This window comes from Syngnathoides biaculeatus, chromosome 19 (genome assembly GCF_019802595.1).
Source record: "Syngnathoides biaculeatus isolate LvHL_M chromosome 19, ASM1980259v1, whole genome shotgun sequence".
NCBI lineage: Eukaryota > Metazoa > Chordata > Actinopteri > Syngnathiformes > Syngnathidae > Syngnathoides > Syngnathoides biaculeatus.
The window spans coordinates 4099296-4123661 of record NC_084658.1 but is presented as its reverse complement, the minus strand read 5'-3'; the positions used below and the strand labels follow the sequence as shown (position 1 = coordinate 4123661).

Genomic DNA, 24366 nt, shown 5'->3' with positions numbered 1-24366 from the left:
CTTGTCATTGAGATAAATTGTCATTTTGGTCACCACTGGAGGTACTGCATGATTTGAAATTGGATAGTCTGTGCCTTCCGCCCCTGCTGATGGATCCATTCAGGCCAAGATTCAAAATGTAACACTGTATTAAAACTACCATAATACAAGTTCTGTAATACACAACAACAGGCCCTTTCACATATAGCCCATAACATTAACCAAACCTTTAAAACCAGGGCTAAAATATTAAAAATGTGTCTAATTGCAAATGCTAACTAAAGTATATATTGTTAATCATCATTTGATCGTCTCAATTAAAATTAAGTACTGTATTTGTAAAAAATGGAATTTCTGATGCAATTCTGATTTCATTGTGCTGTTGCATCCAATTCATTGTTCTGCAGGATTCTATCGTTTTCCAAGTGGTATGCTGGGCTTTACAAAACCTTAGTCCAAGTACACAATGGAAAGAAAATTTAGCATTTGAGCAAAATGATGCAAAAGTTGTACTGTATTGTGATACCACAACAACAAGGGTATACATTATGTTCAATGCAGGAATTAAAGGTGGAGAAAGAGTGGTCCAAACCAGTGCTTGTGGGTTTATACATTGAGGCATGTTTTTGGGATGTGGGAGGAGTGCCCGGAGAAAACCCACGCAGGCACAGGTAAGACATACAAACTCTACGCAGGCGGAGCTGGGATTTGAAGCCCGGTCCTCAGATCTGTGAGGCAGACATTCTAACCACATCGTCCACCATAATGCTGCTATTATTATAGTTATTGTGCTTGCACACAGGCTTTTCAATTCAAGTGATTGTTCCTTTACAAATGTAGCATCCATCCATTTTCCGTACCGTTTATCCTCAGTCGGGTCACAGGCGTGCTAAAGCCTATCCCAGCCATCTGCGAGAGAGAGCCAGAGCACACTTTGAACTGGTTGACAGCCAATCGGATGACACTTATAAACAACCATTCAAACTCACATTGACACCTACGGGCAATTTAGACTTCAAGCAATCTTCACTTCAAGCATCACCCTGGCACGACATTCATATTGACTACGGAGAAGAACAAACAAAGTAACAAGAACGAAGAACAATAGACATTCAATCTGAAAGAAACTATTTCTTATAAGTCTCAGTTGTGCAAAGATACAGTCTTTTGGTATGTAAAGAAGGTAGAGTGGGTCAATGCACCACATTGCATTACTCGTTCACTGTTCACCATTATAGACCAGTAATGACAATTGTGCAAAGGGTGCAGTTTAAAGTGACAAATCGTGCAATAGTCAGGAATATATATTACTAATACTAATACTGATTGGACCAGCAGGGTGTGACAGTGTGTTCCAACAACAACGGAAGACAGAAACTAGTAAGTTCGCTGATCAAGAATTAAATTACTTAATTGCAAGACGGAAAAGAACCGTTTGAATGCCATCTAATTTGATTTGCATTGATTAATAGCGCCTACCCAACAGAAGGACCTGGAAGAGCTGGCGGCCAGGATGTGGAGGGAATGAAAGCAATCTGCCTGCACTGGTCCTAGTTTGACTGTCGTGCAAATCTTCAAGAGTCTGTAGGGTGGTGCCGACAATCCGTTCAGCAGTTTTGATTGTCTGTCGGAGTCGGAGTTTGTCCTTTTTTGTGGCAGCCCCAAACCAGAATGTTAGGGAGGTACACAGTACTGTTTCTATGACCGCTGTGTTGAACTGTATCATAAGTTTTTGTGATAGGCCATGCTTCCCCAGAAGCCACAAGAAGACCATCCTTTGTGGGGCTTTTTTTGAAGATGGAGTTGATGTTCGTCTCCCACTTCGGGTCCTATGAGACTGTAATTCCTAAGAACTTGATGGTCTCCACGGTTGACTCAAGACAGTTGGACAACATCAAGGGCAGTTGTGGTGAAGGATGCCTACTGTAGTCCATGATCATTTCTACAGCCTTTAGAGTGATCAACACCACATTGTGTTGGCCACATCAAAACTCCAGTCTCGCCACTTCCTGTCAATCCACAGACCTGTCACCGTCTTTGATGAGCTTTGGTGAGCATGAAGATGTCCAGTGTAGTATTAACCCAAATAACTAATTTAGTTTTGCTCTTGTGTAATCTACTTACCATTTAATATCATCCATGTCGATGGCGAGCCGAAAATCCACAACATCTGCCTCTGCAGTGACCATTTTACAAAGAATAGTTTTCTAAACTTTCACTGGACACGACATCACTTCATGGCTGAATTTTAACAGTACATCCTGAAAAACAGACAAAATTTACTCCTTTAAATCCAACAGTGAAACTTAATTTCCAGCAAATTTATTTTTATGTGACTGCGCATTATTGTAAAATACTGCAAGACCCATTGTGGTCACAACCATCTGTAATGGCAATTAGACGAGCCCTTTGGATGTGGAAGAACATCTGTTAATTTAGTCTGCTCACCTGTCCATACCTCTCTTTGAAAACCACCTGGGAGTTGCTGTCGAGCATCTCCAGGTGTACAGGTCAGCATGTGCATGTGCCTGATTGTTAATTAGCAAGGGTCCCTCTGCTCATTTATAGATGAGAGAACGGGGTTCAAAAAAGCTTATGAAATTCATCGGAGAATCTGATATGGTGACATTTGACAGATATAACGGGCCTTTTTTGGGTGTGCACTAGGCAACATTATTTGATACGATAACCAAATTTACAAATGTCTATTTTGTGATGGCACTTGCCAACCACAGCTGTGGCCACTTCTTCAGAAATTTACTTTGAACTGTAACACTGGTCAACACCTGACAGTGTGTCATAGTAATCTGTTGACATCTTGCAACGATAATTGCTGCCTTAGCACTGTGGACAAAGGAGTGGGTGGTACAACATGAATAAATACTGATATTTTATAGGATAGTCCATTTTTCATTCCATTCAGTCTCTTTTTGCTTACCAGCTATGCAATGAATTGGTCTCCACTTCTTTTTCTGATGTCACCTCATCAGGGGGGCATGTTGATTTTGATAATGAAAAAGGGCCATTCATTTTCAATTAACCAATTTCTCCAGAACAGTTTGATATTGGAATTGACTCCCAGTTTTATTTCCTCAAACAAAAAATACATCAAATCAACGTAGTTATTTATAGACAATTGAGACATGCTACTTCCTTAAAAGTTGCTTAATGTCCAAAAACAGGCAATTAATCGACACCAAAATTTATGTGGCCATCACTATTTATGCGCACTTCAAGTTCTGAAAATATCTGAATGATGGCCCTGTCAAGGTGCGTCGCCAGGCCACTGCCTCGTGCGCGGCTGCTCCTGGAAGCAGCTCCTCACCTGTGCCTCTTTGATGATAGTTATGTCATGTATTTAAGCCTCATGCTTCATGTCATGAGTTGCCAGTTCGTTATGTGTGAGTTTAGTTTCAAGTCTCTGGTTAGTGTATGTTCCTCGTTGCCAGGTCCCAGCGTGTCACTATAGTCACCTTTAGTCTCGTTCATGTTCCAAGTTTTTGCCTTTGAGTAATCTGACCTTGTTTCTTGTTTTTGGACTTTACCTTTTGCCACCTGTTTTTGTGGTTTTGCAGTTATGGACTGTCACCTGTGTTTTGACCTCACCCTGATATTAACCCTTCCTCCAAACCACGTCCTTGCCTCGGAGTCCTGCATTAGTGTCCTACCCTAGGCCATTTGCAAGTGACAGACCTCAATATTATAGCAGTCACTCACATGTGAAAAATGTATGGGTGTGGTCAGTCATGCCCGCAGATATAAAGTTATGGGTGTGGTTGACCAGTCATGCCGCAGATATAAAGTTACGGGCGTATGTTCTTTTTGTAATTATGAGTGTACCCCTTTAAGAGTGGAGGGGGCAGTGTTAGGTAAACTAAGAAGTAGAAGTAGGCTGAACAGCAGCTCGTTGTTCTAGCCCACGGAAGCTTCCGTGTTTAAAAAAAAACAAAAAAACCCAAATACATCAGGCTATGGTTCACTGCAGTGGATCGGTTTTCATGTGTGCTGAGAGTGCGACAAGTGCGCAATTGCGCAGTGGGGCAGCTTAGAGGGTGCATTTGTTAAGACTACACAAAATAAGTGACGTCTTTCAATACCCAAGTATTTCTACTGTACTAAATTTTACACCCACGATTTTTTGTGCTCAACCGTGCAGATTTGTGAGTGCGATGGGGGGCGTACGCGGCCGTCAAATCACAGTGACTGTTGTAGATTATATGGATCAGCGTTTTCCTCTCACTATAGGCACTTACTACAAGAAAAAGCTAACACTAATGAGGAAAATTGGTAACGTCAAAAAAGATCTAAGATAGATACATTAAATGTTAGCTTATCCTAAGCTTTGAAACGCTGAGGGATGTTATGCTATCGTCTCGTCTTAAGATAAATGTATTTCACTACTTGGTCAACAACCACTGATGTGACTTAAACATTAAGCAAAATTAAGTTTCAGCATTTTCTGATCTTTAATCAACTGAAGAGGCACAGCTAAAACAGATTATGGAATCCATACTGGGTTTTCTTTGTTTTGTTTTTTTTGTCACACGTAACATCATTGCTCACCTATCAGCATTCACAAAGCACATATTCCCTTACTATATTCTCTTTCTGCCAACTTCTCCTCATCATCTGGTTTGACTCTGTAAATCTTCTCAGCCTGAAAATTCCCATAATGTCATAAACTGGAGCTGTTAGAGATCATAATATAATAAATGAGATGGACTAGTTCACGGATATAAAAGGAAAACTAGGTCATTGGATGGGAGGGCACCAGTGCAAGGGAAAATACAATTTTGTGACAGACCTCTGCATCTGCCTCATACAGCAAATTTGATTAAAATATATAATAAATAAATAAACTAACTAAACCAAATAGAAAAAAACAGGCTTACTTCCGACTCCACTGGAGAGCAGAAAACACAGATGGAGCAACTCGCCCACACTTTGAGCGAGTTAGTCTGTACCTCTTTGCAGCTGCTGGTACTTTTGACAGCTTCCACTGTGTTCATGACCAGAGTCCGCAAAAAGCCTCTGGGTCCGCAAACTTCTCCAGTGTGGCTGTCAATAGAGCAGACTTGACCACGCAGTGGAAACATTGGAGTTCCATCATTAAATAAAAATGAGAGAATTTTTGTTGGTCTGGAAAAGAACACTAAATGTTCTGACCCTATTATTCATGCAAGCTTGTTCAACATGTTTTCAGTGTGTCATTTGTAAATTATGCATTGGTTTATGCATTTATGCATTGAAATTGTGAACCATGTAGCTGAGATGTTAAACACTTACTTTTATAGGAGAGGTCAATGTGACAGCTACAACAGTAAAATCATATCCAAGACAGAAAGTAGTTGAGTGGCTGTGATTTGGTTGATGTGCCAAAAAGATTTTAACTTGCCCGGAGCCCTGTTAGATTTTCCTTATAGCCAACTCTCTTCAGCTCCAGAGATGTTCCCCCGATGTAAAGTCATTTGAGTAGCAGCCAAATCCGCTGTGGCTCCCCTTTCGAATGTTGGCAGCTAGTTTGACATATTTCCGGCTTCCTATATTTCCTCATCTTAGTTATTTACCTGACTCACAGTGCCAATAAGATGGCTTTGGTAAAACAGCCATTTCCATTTTCCCTTAGCTTCTGCCTTCATTTTCCTTGCCTCACTCCCCTTATTCTTTCAATGCTTCTATTACACTCGGTTTGGCTTTTGTTGCTGGCCTTCACCCCCACTTTTTTTTTATGTATTACACAATTGTGCAAAAAAAAAAAAAATACCTGCGTGGGTCTGTCTAGGGAAAAGGATGACATTTGCTTGGCCTAAAGTGCTTAAACATACTGAAACCTTCTTTGCACTAGAGACATGGGCAAATATCAGGGAGCCACTGTCTAACACTTAAGACCTTCATTCTTGAATACATCAGAACACCAAGAGCCATTTATAGAGTATTGCTGGTCTTAAATGTGTCCAGTTTACTTCTGGATACTTATTGACATGAATGCGTGTACATCCAGAACCCACGCACACACAAAATGAGGCAACCTTTCTGATCATGAGAAGAAAACCAAGTCCCCAAGACAGAAAAATACTGTATACATTATGGAATTTAGAATTAGGGATAGGGATGGTAATCATAATCAACTAATCAATCAAATTCAAATAATTGTTTGGAACTGATTGATTAATTATTTCTTGAGGAAATTAAGACACTGCATTTGCTGCTGACTGAAGCTAAGATAGTTTGCTATCAAAAGAAGTGAAGTTGATAGGCTAGTGCTTTAATATGCTTTTTTAGCCACTGTTTCTCCACACCTTCGCTTTTATTAATTTATAACCCACTTTCTCTCCATTAACCCCCTCCCCTTCATTTTCATTCTTGCCCACAGTCTCCTATAGAGCTAAAGTATACCGTTTCTGCGTGGTAGTAAACAATGAGAAACAAAGATTGCTTCTTGAAAAAAAGTGTATGCACAAGATCTCAGTTTTTTATCTTTGTAACCATAAGAGGGTAAGTTAAATGAGTATGCTGTATATCTGAGAGCATATAATTATAAAGAGCTTCATCACTTCACATGCATTCCCAATGCTTGATGTGATACCAAGGATCATCATCATTGATTTAAAGAGGTGGAAAGGAGCATTCTTGGTTCATTAACACTTATCTAATCAGATCAGTTAGGCCTAAAAGCACCAATCTAACAAATCCAACTTTATTAAACAATGAAACAAAGTAACAAAACAAATGATGACCAGGTGTAGCAGGCACTGAGCTCTCAATGCTGTTGGGCTGAAAAAGCAGAAGAAGAAAAAAGCAATCTGTCCAAACTAGAAACACTGAAAAAAGACCAGGAACAAACTGCAACAAACTGGTACTTAAAATCATTGGTGAAAACTAGGAGCAGGACAAAATCGACAACAAAGGGAGGTAATAAAACTAGAAATGAGCAATATGAATAACTGTGAAGAATAGTTCACTTGGTGAAAATGACTCATACAAAGAAGAAACAAGACATTTTGGTGAGGAGCAGAAGACAGACTGGAGGTAAAAGCAGAGCGTATTAGATGTGAGTATTGGGAGACAGCTGTATGAGGAGCTCAGAACTCCTGACCATGCCCAGTCCTGAAACCAAACCAATGACAGAGGCATCACAGAAAACAGAACAGCAACAATTTCAAAATAAAACCGAACAAAAATTATATCAGGTCCACTGGAAAATAAATCCTAATTACAGCACATGCAGATGCAAATAAAAACAATAGTGAGTTAGAACAACCAAAGTTCCCCTCAGAAGATGATTGAGATTGTAGACATGATAATTACATTTGTAATACAAGTCAGAATGTAGTTGAGTACGTTTCTGGTGGCATATTTGTTATTAATATTAGAGGACACACATTCTCTGATGTGTGGGCCAACATGTTAAATCTTAAATCATCTTAAATGATTAAAACTTAAATTAAAAAAAATTGTGAAAGGTAGTGCAAATATTGTAGTCAAATATTCACTGGAACTCCAAATTGTACTTGAATGTGCCTGGGACCTCATTAGTGTGTCCGTGTGTTTGTGTGCTTCTATGTTGCAACAGGCAGAGAAAATATACACTTTACTTGCTCTCCTTGAAGGACACTTCACACTATTTCCCAAGCAGAAACATGCAAATTATTGAGCCTTGGTGCTATCTATTTATTTATGTATTTATTTATTTATTTATTTATTTATTATTACTCTGTGACTGCACTGGTGACACCGCATTATATGTCTAACCAACCAACTGGCTGAGTCCTCTACACTCTCGCACAAACAAAAACATGCACACAATGAAAGCGCCCTAAATCTGACTCTCACACAGTAATGCACACAAAACGATGGGCTATGACAGAGAGGTATATACTGCATCTACTTGGCCTGACAGACCACATTTCTCTTGCATGAAACCTAATGTCCTGGAAGAAATGAGTGTTTGTTGCTTTATGTGTGTTTATACCAGTGTGATAAGATTCCAACTGTCCTTGTGGGAGAAAAAAAATAATGCTGCTGGTTCTTTTCATGTTGGCTTGGAAAGAGATTTTGCTCCACAATTCAGTCTAGATCAGTGATTTATAACCACGGTGCCAAGGCACACAAGTGTGCCCTGAGATTTCAACAGGAGTGCTGTGGAAATGATCCATCTACCCATCTATTTTCTACACCACTTATCCTCAATAGGGTTGTAGGTTTGCTGGAGCTTATCACAGCTAACTGCAGGCAAGTCAGATACACCCTGAACTGGTTGTCAGCCAATCGCAGGGCACATATATATTAAAAAAAAAAAGACTGTCACACTCACATTCATATACCTCTGAAGAATTTACAGTTTTCAATTGAATTAAATTGTTTTTGGGATCTGGAAGGAAACCAGAGTACCTGGGAAAAACCAATACAGGCACAGGGAGAACATGCAAACTCTACACATGCGAATCCGGATTTGAAACTGGCACCTAAGAATTGCATCTTTCGGTGCCACCGGAAATATCACTTAATTTTCTTAGAAAAAAATCATTATTTGTTATTTAGCTTTAACAAAAAATAGTTTTTAAAGTTGATTTGAAAGGAAAAGGTGTTTTTTTTATATATGGATTAATAGGTAAATTGTGGTGGCACAGTGTCACAGATACAAAGCATTGGCCTCACAGTTCTGAGGACCCGAGTTCAATCCCTGCCTGTGTGGAGTTTGCATGTTCTCCCCGTGCCCGCGTGGGTTTTCTCCAGGCACACTGACATGCAACATTAATTGGACACTCTAAATTGCCCCTAAGTCTGATTGTCAGTGCAACTGTTGTCTACTCCATTTGGCCTGCAATTTGCTGGAAAGCAGTTCAAGGTGTACCCTGCCTCCTGCCCGATGGTCGCTGGTATTGGGTCCAGCAACCCTCGTCAGGATAAGTGGCCCAGAAAATGGATGGATGGATGGATGACAAATTGTGCTGCGATTGGCTGGCAACTAGTTCACGATGTACACCCACCTCCTGCCTGTTGACAGCTGGGATAGGCTCCAGCAATCCCGTGACCAGAAAATGAATATATGGATGGATGACAAATTGTGCACTTCAGTATTTATCAAACTAAATATTGTGGAGCGTTAGTATCTTTTCAAAATGCAATTTGTATCGACAATATATTTACTTCCTGAAAACTGATTGGACATTGTGCACATTGGGACAGATACTTGACTGAATCCGCGGTGTCTTTTGAAGGCTTTAAAAAATTACAATGTTATTAAAAACAACCAAGTAGACGCTTTATGCTTAATATGCTATCTGTTTTCATAAAAATACAGAGGAATTCTGTACAAAACCTGCAGTAGAAAGGGCACCCTAATGTTGTTACGTGGCTCAACGCGGTGGTTGTGCTAACGCCCATGTGGTGTGTCTGAATGTTTTGGCTGCAGCTGATGGGGTGAGTTTCTGCTCCCTTGGTAGTACCTCGGTTTTGTGATTTTAGTAGCTCCTTGGCTTCTGTGTCTCGTGAGGTTGCCAAGCTTGGGGGTGAGATGGGCTGAGCGCCATTCGGCATTGGTGAAATGTCAACTGCCTGATCTTAGCCCAACACATTAGAAACCATTGTGACCCAATATTCAGTACTGGTCAGGCCCAGAATTAATGTGTAAATGTTTTCCGCAACAACTGCTCTGAGTATGGATGCTAGGAATGGTGGGTTTTAGAGGGAAAGGTAATGCCTTTAGTACAAAGTAGCTTACTGGTCAAATCCTGTCTTAATGTCTTTTGTCTGTCTTTTGCCTGTCTTTGTCCGTCTTGGTTTCCTACATGTATGTTCTGTACTTTCCTGGATGATGTAGGTTTTAGCCAGATGTGGATAGAGTAGCCAAATATTGTACTCAAGTAATAATACTGTTATTTTATAACAATATGACTCAAAGAGAATTGGAAAGTAATTTTCCAAATATTTACTTGAGGAAGAGTAAGAAAGTACTAGCCAAAAAACTACCAAAGTAAAGAATAACTTCTCAGATTTTTTTTTTTTTTAAAAAACAGAGCATTAACATCAGAACAAAAGATATAAGAAAATCACACTCACCTGTCACTATTTCGATTTTAAACCGCCCAAAACACAACAATGCATGCAGTGGGTCTGCAGAAACATTTATTGACTTAAATGACGTAATGGAGAAGTTGTTTACTGACCAAAGTTGGTGATTGAACAAAAATAGAAATAGAGTATCTGCAATGTACTGCAAGGTGCTTCTAAAGTTACAAGTGGACTGAACTATCCACGTTTGCGTAGTTACAATTTAAGAGCTGCATCACAAAACTGTTGTTTTTGTAAGTCTACTAAGTAAACACACTCGGGTGATTGTTTTTTCTTTTTGATTGACTACGTGCAAGGTCATATGATTGCCTTGTCTCGTTTAATGAGAATCAGCTTTATTGACCAAGTATGCAACAACACATAAGGAATTTTTCATAGGAAGTTGGTGCTGCCCTATTACGACATACATGTTGAGTATCAACAACAAGAACAATACAATACAACATTTTTTTTCCACTTAGAAAAACTTCCGGTTGTGCAAAGTTGTGCAAGGATGCAAGAGTCTTCTAGCATTTGGAGCAGTTATGGTGGCAATTAGAGCAATAGTTCGGTGCAATGGCAATTGTGCAAAGTGTGTCAAGGTTCAAGAAGTGTGTGCAGTTTAAAGTGACAAGTCGTGCAATAATCTATCGTATATAACATGAATACTGATTGGCCCAGCAGGGTGTGACTGTAACAACTCAAGGCAGAAAACTGACAGCATGTTGCAATGGAATTGTAGGTTAGCTGTTCAAGAATTTAATAATTTAATTGCTAGAGGGAAGAAACTATTGGAATGCTTGATAGTTTTGATTTGCATTGATCGGTAGCATCTACCCAATGAAAAGCTGGAAGAGCTGGTGGTTAGGACGTGGAAGGTTTGATAGGTTCTTGCCCCCTCTTGTCTTAGTTCGAGTGCGGTGCAAGTCCTCAAGGGTGAGTAGCATGGTGCCGACAAAACGTTCAGCAGTTTTGATTGTCCGTTGTTGTTGGAGTTTCTTTTTTTGTGGCAGCCCCAAACCAGAATGTGATGAAGAAACATCTGATTGGTGAATTAGAGTCAAATGACATTCGTGATCACATTGGATTGGTGCAATGGGCGCCTGAACAAACAACCATTCACACTCACAATGACTCCTAAGGGCAATTTAGTCCCTCTAATTAAATCATGTTTTTTGATGTGTAGGAAAAAAAAAGGAGTGGCCAGAGAAAACAAATGCAGGCGGGGTGAACATGCAAACTCCACAGAGGTGGGGCTGGGATATGAACCCCAATCCTCAGAACTGTGTGGCTAATGCTCTAACTAGTTGTTCCACCGTACCACCCGTAGATATTGAAGCAAAAGCAAAAAGGACTGTGTATTTAAGTACTCTGTCAAGTACAGTTTATCGAAAATGTGACTGGAGGAAATGTAACGGTGTCAACGTAGCACATTTTTACCCCCCTCTGGTTTTAATTTCAAATAATAAAGAATTAAAAGTTGTATGTTTATTATTATGTTTTGTTTATTTTCCAAATTTTCTTGTTATATTTATCTTTTTTCTCTTCATCTTAGCTTTTTTGTTTGTTTCTTTTATGAGCTTCAGCGAGGGCAGGGATAGGTCACCACCCTCACACGCAAACTAATAAAAATTGCATGACAAAAGATAAAAAATGCATGTTGTGCCTGTATTGGTTATTACCAGTCTTGGCATAAACCACCTAAACACATGCAAAGATGTACAAGGGAAAAAAAGGTGTTTGTATAGTTCAAATTATAGAAGATAGTGTATCATAATTATATCCAGGCAGTTTTCCACCTCTGGAAATATTGTAATAACTTATCAAGATTTCAAGAGTTTCTCATGGGAAAGTAAACACAAAATGACCTCAACAATATGCATACTTGTTGAATCTTACAGGATTCTAACAAGTAGCTTTAACAAACACCATAACACTTAGTTTTTGGTGATATTTTTTTAACATTATATTTATAGTTTATGTAGTTTCCAGCGATTAGTGTCACTATGTATCAATCAAAATATTAGAGATAGCTCTCACTATGTTGCACCCTGGCTGTATACCCCTGCAAATAATAACCACTAAAATAAAATATATCATTAAAAGAATATCTTTATGACAGAGCCATTTTTGTTAGCCACCGCTTTTGATACAGGTCTTGCAGCTCGAGCAATTGGTAATAAAATTGCTGGCAGTCAGTGCACTGTATAGAGGTTTATTTCTCATTTGAAACTTATGGTGCTAAAAAGTAAAGTTGCTGTTATCGAGGCTGTTTTCTCAGTGTACTACTTGACAGTGAAAAGTACTTGGCAATGTTTTGCATGCAAATCCACAAGGCCTGTCATTTTACTTGCGCTGAGATTGTTTATCTTCTGCAATGCTGTTATTTCTGGTGTTTTGGAGTTTTTACCATGCAAAGAATGTGTGTGTCTGTGTGTGTGTGTGTGTGCATATGCATGTGCGTGTGTGTGCGTGTTTGTGGAACAACAGCATTTGTAAAGGCTAGTTTTTCCAGGTGGAATCTGCAAATCTATCTCCCTTCCTCATGTTTGATTTTTCGTCTATTACTGCTTCCTTGAGTCTTCATATCATTTCTCTCTTCACAGCAAAATGTGATGAGGCTCTGTCCTCTCCTTTGCCGCACACAGCTTTTTCCAGCTCCTCAATCTTCTCAAATGGATATGCACCTGGATATGCCAAGCTCAACAGGCGAGGAGGTAAGGCTGACACGCACACGCACTCAATGAATCCTCAAGTGCACTCATCATGTTCATATTCATCAACATTTTTTTAACAAACTAATCTAAACTTCCATAGGTAAGTAGACTATCCTTGTGGAGATTGTGACATTATCTTGTCACCTAAGACCGATGCTCAATTCCCCAAAAATGTCACAAATATGGGACAAGGGGTTGGACCCAAAGGCAGGACCCCGAGCTAGTGACATGATGTCGAGGGTAGTTTTATTCCAGGCTACGGTCATACACAGGCAAGCAGTCCAATAAAGGGAAAGGCACAAAAACATGTGGGAAAAGTCAAGGTCCAAAAACATGAAAATGAGATTTGAAAACTACTAGGCAAAAACAAGACTTGCCAATACTTGACTATATTGGAACAGGAACGCTGAGCCGTGGCAATGAGCAAAATACATGACAAGAAGCTCGTATACTCATGCCATACAGTCTCATACAATGAACTGGCAACTAGCAATACAACACATAAGGCTGATAAATGGCATAATTAGCAATAATGAGGCACAGGTGAGGACCAACGGCAAAGGAGGGGCCAAACAGGAGCAGGTGACACCAATGGGTGAAGAACCACCAAGGCTGGAGTGGGAGGCAACGGCTGCTGCTGCATGATGCGGGTCAGGCGACGATGAGATATGTGGACGTGGTGGATGGCAGGGGCTGGGCGTGGCTGGATCAGGAGCAATTGGTGAATAGTGCAGGTCGGGCGCCGATGAGACTTGAGCATGTGGGAGACGGCATGGGTCAAGCGCGACAAAACAGCAAGGGAGCGGCTAATGGTCGGAAACTCCAGAAACTGAATCAAGAGGCGGTTGTCAGACGTCACGACCCGATTCCAGAGAGCATGGCAGGTTGGGCATCGCCAGAATCATGAGCAGGAGAGGGCCAGCCGTTGAATGCCTACACGCGCACGATCGAAAGCTTGTCGCCGCGGACCTTGCGCCAACGAAACAGGAGAAAGATGTGAACGCTATGCGCCGACAAAACAGGAGAGAGGGTGAACGCCACAACAAGAGGCAGCGGCTGGTCGATTAATCCCCTCTCCCGAGCCCAGTCCATGAATACTGCAACCAAGTGAGGCCAAATGATTCATTGTGGAAGTTCACCGCTCTATTTGATTCTTAAAATGGAGGCGGAAGGCAGCAAATTCATCAACCTCCTGCACCTGAAGGGCAGCAAATTTTTCATCCCACTGCGCTTGAAGTTCAGGGTTTATCAGGTCTGAGTCTGCTGGGTCCATGTATGGCCAGTTGGTTCTGTCACTAACATGGGACAAGGGTTTGGACCCAAATGCAATACTCCAAGGCAATGACACGATGTCGAGGGTGGTATTATTCCAGGCAGAGGTCATAGACAGGTAAGCAAAAAAAGCCAAAGGCCCAAAAAGACAATGGCAAAAGGCAAGGTCCAAAAACATGAAAGGAGGTTTGTATTTTGTCTTTAAATCAAAAGCCAGTCCTAAATGTTGTTTTGGCTGGATCATGAAATATGAACACCGTTTGGATGGTCTGAGTGTCAGAAGTGTACATGCATAATATTTCTCATTTAAAAAAAATACATGCTTATTATTCGATAAAACCTAGCTATATTAAACAACTTCTTTTTCTTTCGGCTTGTCCCGTGAGGGGTTGCTACAGTGTGTCATCTTTTTTCATCTAAGCGTATCTCGTGCATCCTCCTCTCTAACACCCGCTGTCCTCATGTCCTCCCTCACAACATCCATCAACTTTTTCTTTGGTCTTCTTCTCGCTCTTTTGCCTGGCAGCTCCTTCCTCAGCACCCTTATACCAATATACTCACTCTCACTAAGGAACAGAAAAAGGCAGAACAAAACTTTTTATTGTGCTGAAGAAGAAGCTATTCTTTCATTGGGTAGATTTATTGTAAAGATATAGTCATAGAACACAATATTCTATCGATCTTGAAAAGTCAGTTAAAATGCTCTAAAATTGCTGGCTCTCTCAGGGTTACCTTTTATGAAATGGGTAAAATTGAATGAGTTAAAAGACGTTTTAGCAAAAAATGTGATGTCAGTAAGCATGTGCGTGAGTGCTTGAAGGATTATGTCCCGATTCAATAGTTTATAAAATTGTGTGACGAGCGGAGAAGAAAGAAATACAGTGAAAAAAATAAGTATTTGAACACCCTGCTATATTGCAAGTTGTCCCACTTAGAAATCATGGAGGGGTCTGAAATTTTCATCGTAGGTGCCTGTCTACTGTGAGAGAGATAATTAAAAAGAAAAATACAGAAATCACAATGTATGATTTTTTTCACTATTTGTATGATACAGCTGCAAATAAGTATCTGAACACCTGTCTATCAGGATGAATTCTGACCCTCAAAAACCTGTTAGTCTGCCTTTAAAAGTTCACCTCCACTCCATGTATTATCCTGAAATCAGATGCACCTGTGCGAGGTCGTTAGCTGCGTAAAGAAACCTGTTCACCCCATACAATCAGTAAGACTCAAACTTGTAACATGGCTAAGACCAAAGAGCTGTCCTAAGACACTAGAGACAAAATTGTACAAGTCCACATGGCTGGAAAGGGTTATGGAGAAATTTCCAAGTAGCTTGGTGAAAAAAAGGTCGACTGTTAGAGTAATCATTAGAAAATGGAAGAAGCTAAACATGATGGTCAATCTCAATCGGAGTGGAGCCCCATGCAAGATATCACCTTGTGGGATCTCAATGATCCTTAGAAAGGTGAGGAATCAGCCCAGGACTACACAACAGGACTTGATCAATGACCTCAAAAGAGCTGGGACCACCATTTCCACTGTGACTTTTGTCATGGGATTAAGTTTTGTGGTGAGATGAAACTAAAATGGAACTTTTTGGTCATAATTCCGCTAACCATGCTTGGAGGAAGATGAATGATGAGTTCCATCCAAAGAACACCATTTCTACTGTGAAGCATGGGGGTGATAATGTAACATACAAGAGAAAAGAGAGTTGGTCATAGTTTTTTTTCTTTTTATTAATTTCACCAAAATCCCTCACATTGTGGTTTGGATTATCTTCACTATTGTAGTTTTATTTTCAGTCTGACATGTTTATTTATTTTGGAATTTTACTTTATATTTTCTTAATTTGGAAAGTTATTTTGAAAACCGCTGGGAATGATGTAAGTCAGGCCCATCTCTTGCCAGTCAGCCATGAATCTGATTGTGAGAGGTGGCCTTTTGGATGGCATGAAGCTCACACTCTATATTTCATTTCATATGATGCAGGAATAAAACACCAGTCTGGCAGCAACCTCTGTGCTCAGCGTCCCTCTGTGTCAAGTGCACCAGAACACATCGCAGTGTACCCAGGGTGAATGGACTGGCCCGGCTACAATAGCATCATGCTTTGGGGGTGTTTTTCTGCACATGGGACAGGACGACTGCACTGTATTAAGGAGAGGATGACCGGGGCCATGTATTGTGAGATTTTGGGGAACAACCTTTTTCCCTCAGTCAGAGCATTGAAGATGGATCGTGGCTGGGTCTTTAAACATGACCATAACCCGATGCACACAGCCAGTAAAACCAAGGAGTGCCTCCGTAAGAACCATATCAGTCTCCAGACCTAAACCCAAAAGCAAATCTTTGGAAGAAGCTGAAATGCTATGTTTCTCAGTAACAGCCGAGAAACCTGTCTGATCTCGAGAAGATCTGTGTGGAGGAGTGGGCCAAAATCCCTCTTGCAGTGTGTGCAAACCTGGTGAACAACGACAGGAAGCGTTTGACCTCTGTAATTGCAAACTAAGGCTACTGTACCAAATATTAACATTGGTTTTCTCAGGTGTTTAAATACTTATTTGCAGCTGTATCACAGAAATATATCATTAAAAAATAATACATTTGATTTCTGGATTTTTCTTTTTAGATTATCACTCACAGTGGAGATGCACCTACGATGAAAATTTCAGACCCCTCCATTTTTTCTAAGTGGGAGAATTTGCAATATAGCAGGGTGTTCAAATACTTATTTTCTTCACTGTAGAAGCAAGACTCAAGAAAATACTTCAGAGCCACAAAGCTGTAATATGGAGATGGAAAAACGGAATCATTCTAAGGCACAACTGTTGTGTTCTCCTTCTATGACCATGTTTTTTTCTTTGTTCACGACCATTTAAATTGTCTTATTTATTCAAGACCTTCTTACTGTTTATCTACACTCTTGAACATTTACTCAAACATATACAAAGTTGATGTAGTTAGTCATGATGAGAAACTCCACCCCCAAAAGTATCTCAGAGATCATAAACATATTTTGACAAGAGTAAGGGGCTGCAAGCAGCCACTGCCCAGGAATGCACAAAATCAATGGGGGACACTGGTCTTATGAGGCTGGGCTGGAGGAGTCAAACGGCTTTTATGTCATTTCATAGGTTTATATTTTGTTAGAGTGGATGTGTATATCAGTGATTATCCATTTACTCCAGTAACAAACCTTGGTGAGGGTAAGAGTTTAAGAGTGAGAGATAAGATCATGTTAAGTTGCTCCTCTGTGTACTGCTTGTGTAAAAGTTGAAAAAGCAACAGGAATGTGTTATTGATTTGTATGAATTCAATTTAAACAAATCAATAAAATGTCAATAGAGTAAGAGAGCCTTTTACAATTGAAGTAAACAGTGTGGAAACATCTACAAATTGTAGGTCTCAAAGAACCTGTGGGTTGAAATCAGCACTTCACCCATGCTGACTGCACCCTGATTGTCAAACAGAGAGCAAACAAGAATGCCCCCCCACCCCCACCAAAAAAAAAAAAATATATATATATATATATAGTTTAATTTTTATAATGGAACATTTGATGCTTAATCACAATATTTTCTAGACTCTCCGTGACAGAGCTGTCCGTCACATGCCACAAATGTTTCAGGAAACAGAATGATGACCTGCATGTTAGGAGTAACATGAGCTACCCCTCTATAAACAAGTGGCTGCCAATTTAAGACAGAAGATTTGTGGATACATTTACGGTACGTAAAATTGAAGAAGGATGGAAAGGAGGGAATGAAGGGTGTGAAAAATTGGAGAGAGGAGATAGAGGAAATAAAGATGAGGAGAAAAGAGCAGGGCCAGTGATTAAAATAGGACAAGACTTGTCATAGAAATGTAATTGATCACAACAATGAAGGTGATAAGTCTGATTAATTAATACAAAAACACAACTACATGCAAGTTTATTAGCCATATGCAAGTTAACTAAAAACAGAATACAACAATTTTAAATTCATTTTCAATGTATATTTATCCGAATACAGTACAAACACAAGATACTGTATTTAATGTAAAATCAACTGTCAAAATTGCTGATCAATTTTGTTTTTCGTGAATAATCTAAAAACAAAAAAGCAGGTGGCAAAAAAGACTGAGAAAGTTGAGGAATGCTCATCAAACACCTGTTTGGAACATCCCACAGGTGAATAGGCTAATTGGGAACAGGTGGGTGCCATAATTGGGCATAAAAAGACATTCCCTGAATTACTTTTGGGAATTTGCTGACAAGCAAAGATGTGGTGGTGTTTGCCGCTTTGTGGACAAGTGGATGATAAGAAAAATCAAACAGTTTAAGGGTATTCCTCAATGTACAATTGCAAGGAATTTAGAGATTGCATCATCTATTGTCCATAATATCACCAAAAGGTTCAATGACACTGGAGAAATCACTGCATGTAAGCAAACTAACACGGAATGCCCGTGACCTTATATCCCTCAAGTGGCACTGCATCAAAAAACATCAATGTGTAAAGTATAACACCAATGGGCTCAGGAGCACTTCAGAAAACAAATGTCAGTAAATACAGTTCAGCGCGACATCCGTAACCACAATTTAAAACTCAACTATGCAAAGCAAAAGCCGTTTATCAACAACATTCAGAAACGCCGCCAGCTTCTCTGGGACCGAGGTCATCTAAGATGGACGGTTGCAAAGTACAAATGTGTTCTGTGGTCCAACAAGTCCACATTACAAATTGATTTCAGAAATCGTGTACATCAGGTCCTCCAGGTCAAAGAGGAAAAGAAACATGCAGACTGTTTTGGATGCAAAACTCAGAAGCTAGCATTTGTGATGGTAAGAGGCTGTGTTCGTGCCAATCGCGTGGGTAACTTAAACATCTGGGAAGCCACTATTAATGTTACAGATTTTGGAGAAACATATCCTGCTATCCAAGCAACATCTTTTTCATGGATCCCCTTGCTTATTTCAGAAAGAGAATGCCAAACCACATTCTGCACATGGTACAACAGTGTGGCTTCGTAGTAAAAGAGTATGGGTACTTGACTGGCTTGCCTGCAGTCTCCCACTGAAAATCTGTGGCCCATTATGAAGTGTAATATATATATATATATATATATATATATATATATATATATATATATATATATATATCCACTTTCCTTTTTCTAAAGTTACATTCTCAATCTCACTTACCATTTTCTCCCTGAAATTCAAATTATTATTTTTTTTTCTCCTCCATCCTTCATCCCCCCCTCCCTAAAAATAAAAAAATTAATGAAATCACTGTACTCCAACTGTGCTGTCACTTCTCAACAATTATCCCCATCCATCTTCCTTGAATTATTATGGGGTTTTTTGGTCTTGAGTGTCATCTTGTAAAGTTGTTTGATGTCCTGAGCCATTGCACTCATCCGTTGATAATGGCAGCCCGCTTCTAATTAAATTACTTCATCTCCATGTGCTCCATGTGCTCCATGACAGAAAGATGAAGCACTGGCAGTGAGCAAACCAGCTGCTGACTCTCTGTTGCTTTTCTCAAATATCTAGCATCACAGTTCATTTCCATGATGACTGTGTTGACGTTGCTTTGAAAAGAACTTTGGAACACAGATATTTATTTTTTGGGGTCACAGCCACAAAATTGGATGAAACCTGCAAGCACAAAAACAAGCATTTTATATGCTGACCTATTCATTTCTTTACACTGACAGTGAAGGTCTTTTCACTGGTGGCATGACAGAAATTCTAATCACTCGCCTGTGAATATTTCACACCAAAACTCATCCAACTAAGAACAATGAAAATATAAGACTCGTTCAATAATTAATCTGAAGCTCATTTAGCCATGCCTTTTGTTGTATTATCCAGGAATGTACAGGGTGAACCATAATTGACTTTTTCTCTATGTATTGTACTTCCTATTGTCAGATTTTAATCATATGTAAAATGTTATTAGAAATACAGACAACACACCCCGTCTTCCATGATAGTCATCATATTAATTTAAAGATGCGCAGCACTTCCATACATTTTCTGAACTGCATATCCTCAGGAGGGTGACAGGAGTTCTGGAGCCAATCCCAGCTGTCATCGAGCAGGAGGTGGGGTACACCTTGAATTGGTTGTCAGCCAATCGCAGGGCACATGGAAACAGACAGTCACACTCACAATCACATCTTGGGGCAATTAAGGGATGTGGGAGGACACTGGAGTGCCCGGAGAAAACCCACGCAGCACGGGGAGAACATGCAAATTCCACACAGACGGGTCTGTGATTTGAACCCCAGTCATCAGAAATGTGAGGCCACTGCTCTACAGCTGCACCCCCATGCACAACACAGACCAAGCAAAAAAACAAAATGAAGAATATTACTGCAGGTTTTTAACTGCTTAAGAGGGTTTATTTAATTTCTGGAACTGCTTCATACAATTGTGTCATTTATGCAACAAGAAACTGGAACCGACACATGGTACAGTATAAAACAAGGTGTTTTCGGAAACATTTTTACCCTCCATTAGGAGATCTGAATCTACAGTACATCTCGAAAAATAATTTGTCATTAACTATTGTGAAGTTTCCAATTTCTTTGAAAGAAAAAAAACCACTTAATTTTCAAATTTTATATTTAATTGATTCAATGGAAATAATGTCACAATTATTAAGCAACAGTAAATGTGATCCTATGGGGCAACACAGGGAGGTAGTGGTTAGGACATTTGCAGTAAAGACTCCTGACTGTCCATTCATGTGAATGTAAATGTTTTTATCATTTTGTTTCATTCTGCTATTGACATGTCTCACAACCCAAAGCGAGCTAGGATCTGCTCCACCTCTTCGGTGACTCTAATTGGGGCAAGTGGTGCAGAAACTGGATAGAGAGATGGATATCATCATATATATAATTGAATAAAATAGTCTCAGAAGCTCACAGTTGGTCTAAGATATATGACTTAAAAATGGTATTGTCATGATCCAGCGACACGGGGGTGGACCTAAATGCAGGATCTCCAGGTAACGACATAACATTCAATGTGGCTTTATTCCAGAAACAGTTCGATACAAAAAGGCAGTCCAAAACAAGGCAGAGGCAAAAAAAAAAAAAAAAAAAAAAAAAACCGCTAGGCTAGGCAAGATCCCAAAAGCAAGAAACGCCGCGCGATGACTATGATGCAAACTACGAAACATGACAAGTCGTGATCAAACTAAAGGGCACAGAATCGTTGTAACAAAGGCTTGCTCAACACTAAACTTGCAACTTACACACAGTAGCGGAGTAAACCAGGATGCGATGAAGTATATGCAATGAACTGGCAAATGCCTGTGACAAAACTCCAACTTAAATGCCTGGTCTAATTACAGTCGAATTAACAACAGCTGTGAGACAGCTGTTAGAGGTGGTACCGCCCAGAGCAATGGCCTGGCCATGCCCCTCATAGCAGAGGCCAGGCCATGCCCATGACTGGTATATGCTCGTGAGGTTTGAATGTGACTCATTGTGTTTGGAATGTACGAGCAATTAAAAATATAAGAAAGGAAAGAAACTTAAAGGAGGACTTTGTCAAAAAAAAATGGGAATGGGAGCACACATTAAAAGTTAGTAGATGAGGGTTTAGTGTTTCTTTTAATGCCAAAATTATCCACAGATTTCACCTAGAAACATCTTGAAATTGGAAACTATTTTCAAAATTCCAATGACCACGGCTGGAAAACTGACAGCCAATCAGTGTTTGGCATGTCTACAGTGCTTCTTGTTCTGACCCCATTACTTGTGGATACAGTTTCACTGAACAGAGAAAGTCCACTATCTGGAATTTTGTGGCTAATTTTTGTGAAAAATAAGTACATACAAACAAAACAAAAATAACAATGTACAAAGTTCAAGCCAATGCGTTTCAGCCAGAATACACACAGGCAGAACCTGACATGTTGGAGAGGGAGCGTGGAGCTGACGAGGAACAATTACAACAGTCCCAATATGGACAGTGGCGATTTTCCAGACAGGCTTGTTTCAAAGGACAATTTACTTATTATAATAATCGTAACGACGTTTGATGTGTATGATGTTTTGATGTGTTTGATGCCAACATGATGTGTTAGTTTGGATCTAGATCAGTCGGCATTTGGGAGTTAGTTGTCATGTACCAGCAGGGAGCAGCTAACGTCCATAACAGCTCTCAATCTGAATTCCTAAGAACACAAACATTACATTGGCGATAAGGAGTAAAAGGAATCATGCGCAGTGTCAAAAAGAAAAGTAGAAAAGAGGAAAGACGGACGAGGAGGAAATACGGACAAAGACGAACTATCAAGATACTACAACTCAGGGCTAAGAAGCTAAAGCTTATGACGTTTGATGTTTATGATGTTTCAATGTGTTTGATGCTTTTCTGAGCAGTTGGTTTAGATGTAGAGAATATACAGTGTATATCCCATCTTGTGTGTTGAATAGCATTCGAAAAAGGTTCCACGAAGATAATGTTGTTCACGTAGGATATCACAAAGCCATATATTGATAATGTATTAACATGAAGACTAATACCCTGTTAGATCTGTTTGTACACTCATAAATTTTTCACAAAATTTATTTAGAATGAACCAATATACATGCAATTCATGCCCAAACAATATTGGTTTTGTACTACATACAGGACTACTTTGCTGTTTTGGTCCAAAATAAGTACACAGGCAACATAATGACATTCATATTCGTGGCCAACATTCAACACTTCTTTAACCACACAACTACTTCGGAAATAATTTGACACATTATCTGGACTCCATTTTTTATTTCAAAATTTGAGATTTCTGTGATGGAACAACCCCGAGGTGTTACAACCACATTATTGTGTTACAAGAAAGAAAAGAATACTTTAAGCTAGTTCAATTATTTCCTGATTTTTGTCAGTGAACTGGAACAAAAGTTTTTGCACAACACGGTCCTTTTCTGATGCAATGTTCTGCGGGATATACTGTATACTGAGGCAGACAAAGACGAAGCCCCAGTGACATCACAGGGCGGGGCCGAAGATGTTTCTTCCGGGTCTGGCTGTGAAAGTTGGCACGTATCGCTTGGATTTCAAAAATGTTATTTTCAATTTTTTTTCAATGAACATCAAAAATATATGTAATAATATTTCTTCAGATTGGAGGGTTTATTGTACATCGAAATTTTGGACAAAGTCCTCCTTTAATTGACAGTGATTTAATGTATACGGTGATTTTCCAAATGCTGCCATAGAGCTTTTCACATATGGGGCACCACCTATATATATCTGTACCCTTGATTTGTCTTTCTCAAGACAGATCTGTCCATTTCCTTGTTTTTAACTTGAACTAATAAAGTGAGAGTTAAATATTCTAACCAAGAAGCTATAATAGTCTACTCTAAATGAGGTTATGTGCATGGCCACAAGCCGCAGTGTGTCCGGTGGTCAGGTGCAAATGATTGACGGTTTATTCAGTCATGCCTCTTGTCTCTGTTGTCTCTGATTGGCTATTTTTATAATGCAAAGCCAAGTTTTCAATCATTTCCAATCAATTTAAAATAAAGGCATTAAATGGGGCCCGAGATGATGAAAGATGATTTCAATATTATTGTAATGTCAAACCATACAGATTTAATATAGATATATCACAAGGTTTTATTTTTTTTTTTTACTACAAACTCCAAATTTTTTAATTTACACTATCACTCACCAATGTAAAAGCAGAGACAGTATTTCTAACAAACCACAAAAAAATATTTAAATGCTAATTGATCTGCATTTTCACCCCACTATACTTTGTCCTTGTCATGATCCTGCCGGTCCAGCCCTGGCTGCGTGGGTCCCCGCACACCAGCACTGATTGGGAGGCGCACACCTGCGCCTCATCTGCAGTAATTGACCCTAGTATATATAGGACCCAGCGGACAGTCTGTGTCTGCCAGATCGTCGGCACCCATGGTTTGTTCCCGCACGTCCGCATTCCTGATGCCGAATCCCCATGTACCGACCTCCGCCTGTTTCCTGACCAACCCCATAAGCCTGTCGTTCCTGTTTCTACTGTTTGCCCTGACTGACACCCCGGCTATCGACATCACGAAGAATAAAGACTTTCCTCCAACTGCCTTCCTGTCCACCGAGTCGTGCATTTGGGTCCGTCCTCGTGTTCTGGTTATGACAGTCCTAATTACATTGTGTCGATTTCTATGCAACATAAATTTTTGTGTTGTTGGACTAGAAAATTTTTTAGTTCAGCAGTATTTAGGTTGCTTTGGCATAAATCCAATCCAAATTCAGCATCACTGTAGTAACAGAAGAACTTATTATTTTGTAAAAATAAGGGACAGTAAAGATAAAAATAAT

General features: G+C 39.7%; 1 protein-coding gene and 1 long non-coding RNA gene across 2 annotated transcripts in view; one reads left to right on the top strand and one right to left on the bottom strand.

Moving 5' to 3' along the window:
- Nucleotides 1-24366, top strand: part of cntnap2a (contactin associated protein 2a) — a 476610-nt gene that overhangs the window by 134379 nt on the left and 317865 nt on the right. Inside the window, exon 3 of the mRNA XM_061805953.1 lies at nucleotides 12639-12749. Within this exon, the coding sequence (XP_061661937.1) occupies nucleotides 12639-12749 (111 nt within the window). The remainder of the gene's footprint in view (nucleotides 1-12638; nucleotides 12750-24366) is intronic.
- On the bottom strand, nucleotides 19176-21320 carry LOC133492598 (uncharacterized). The gene is made up of 3 exons (XR_009792698.1): nucleotides 21281-21320; nucleotides 19993-20131; nucleotides 19176-19671 (listed from the first exon to the last, which is right to left on the bottom strand). It is a non-coding gene; the product is annotated as an uncharacterized LOC133492598 (long non-coding RNA).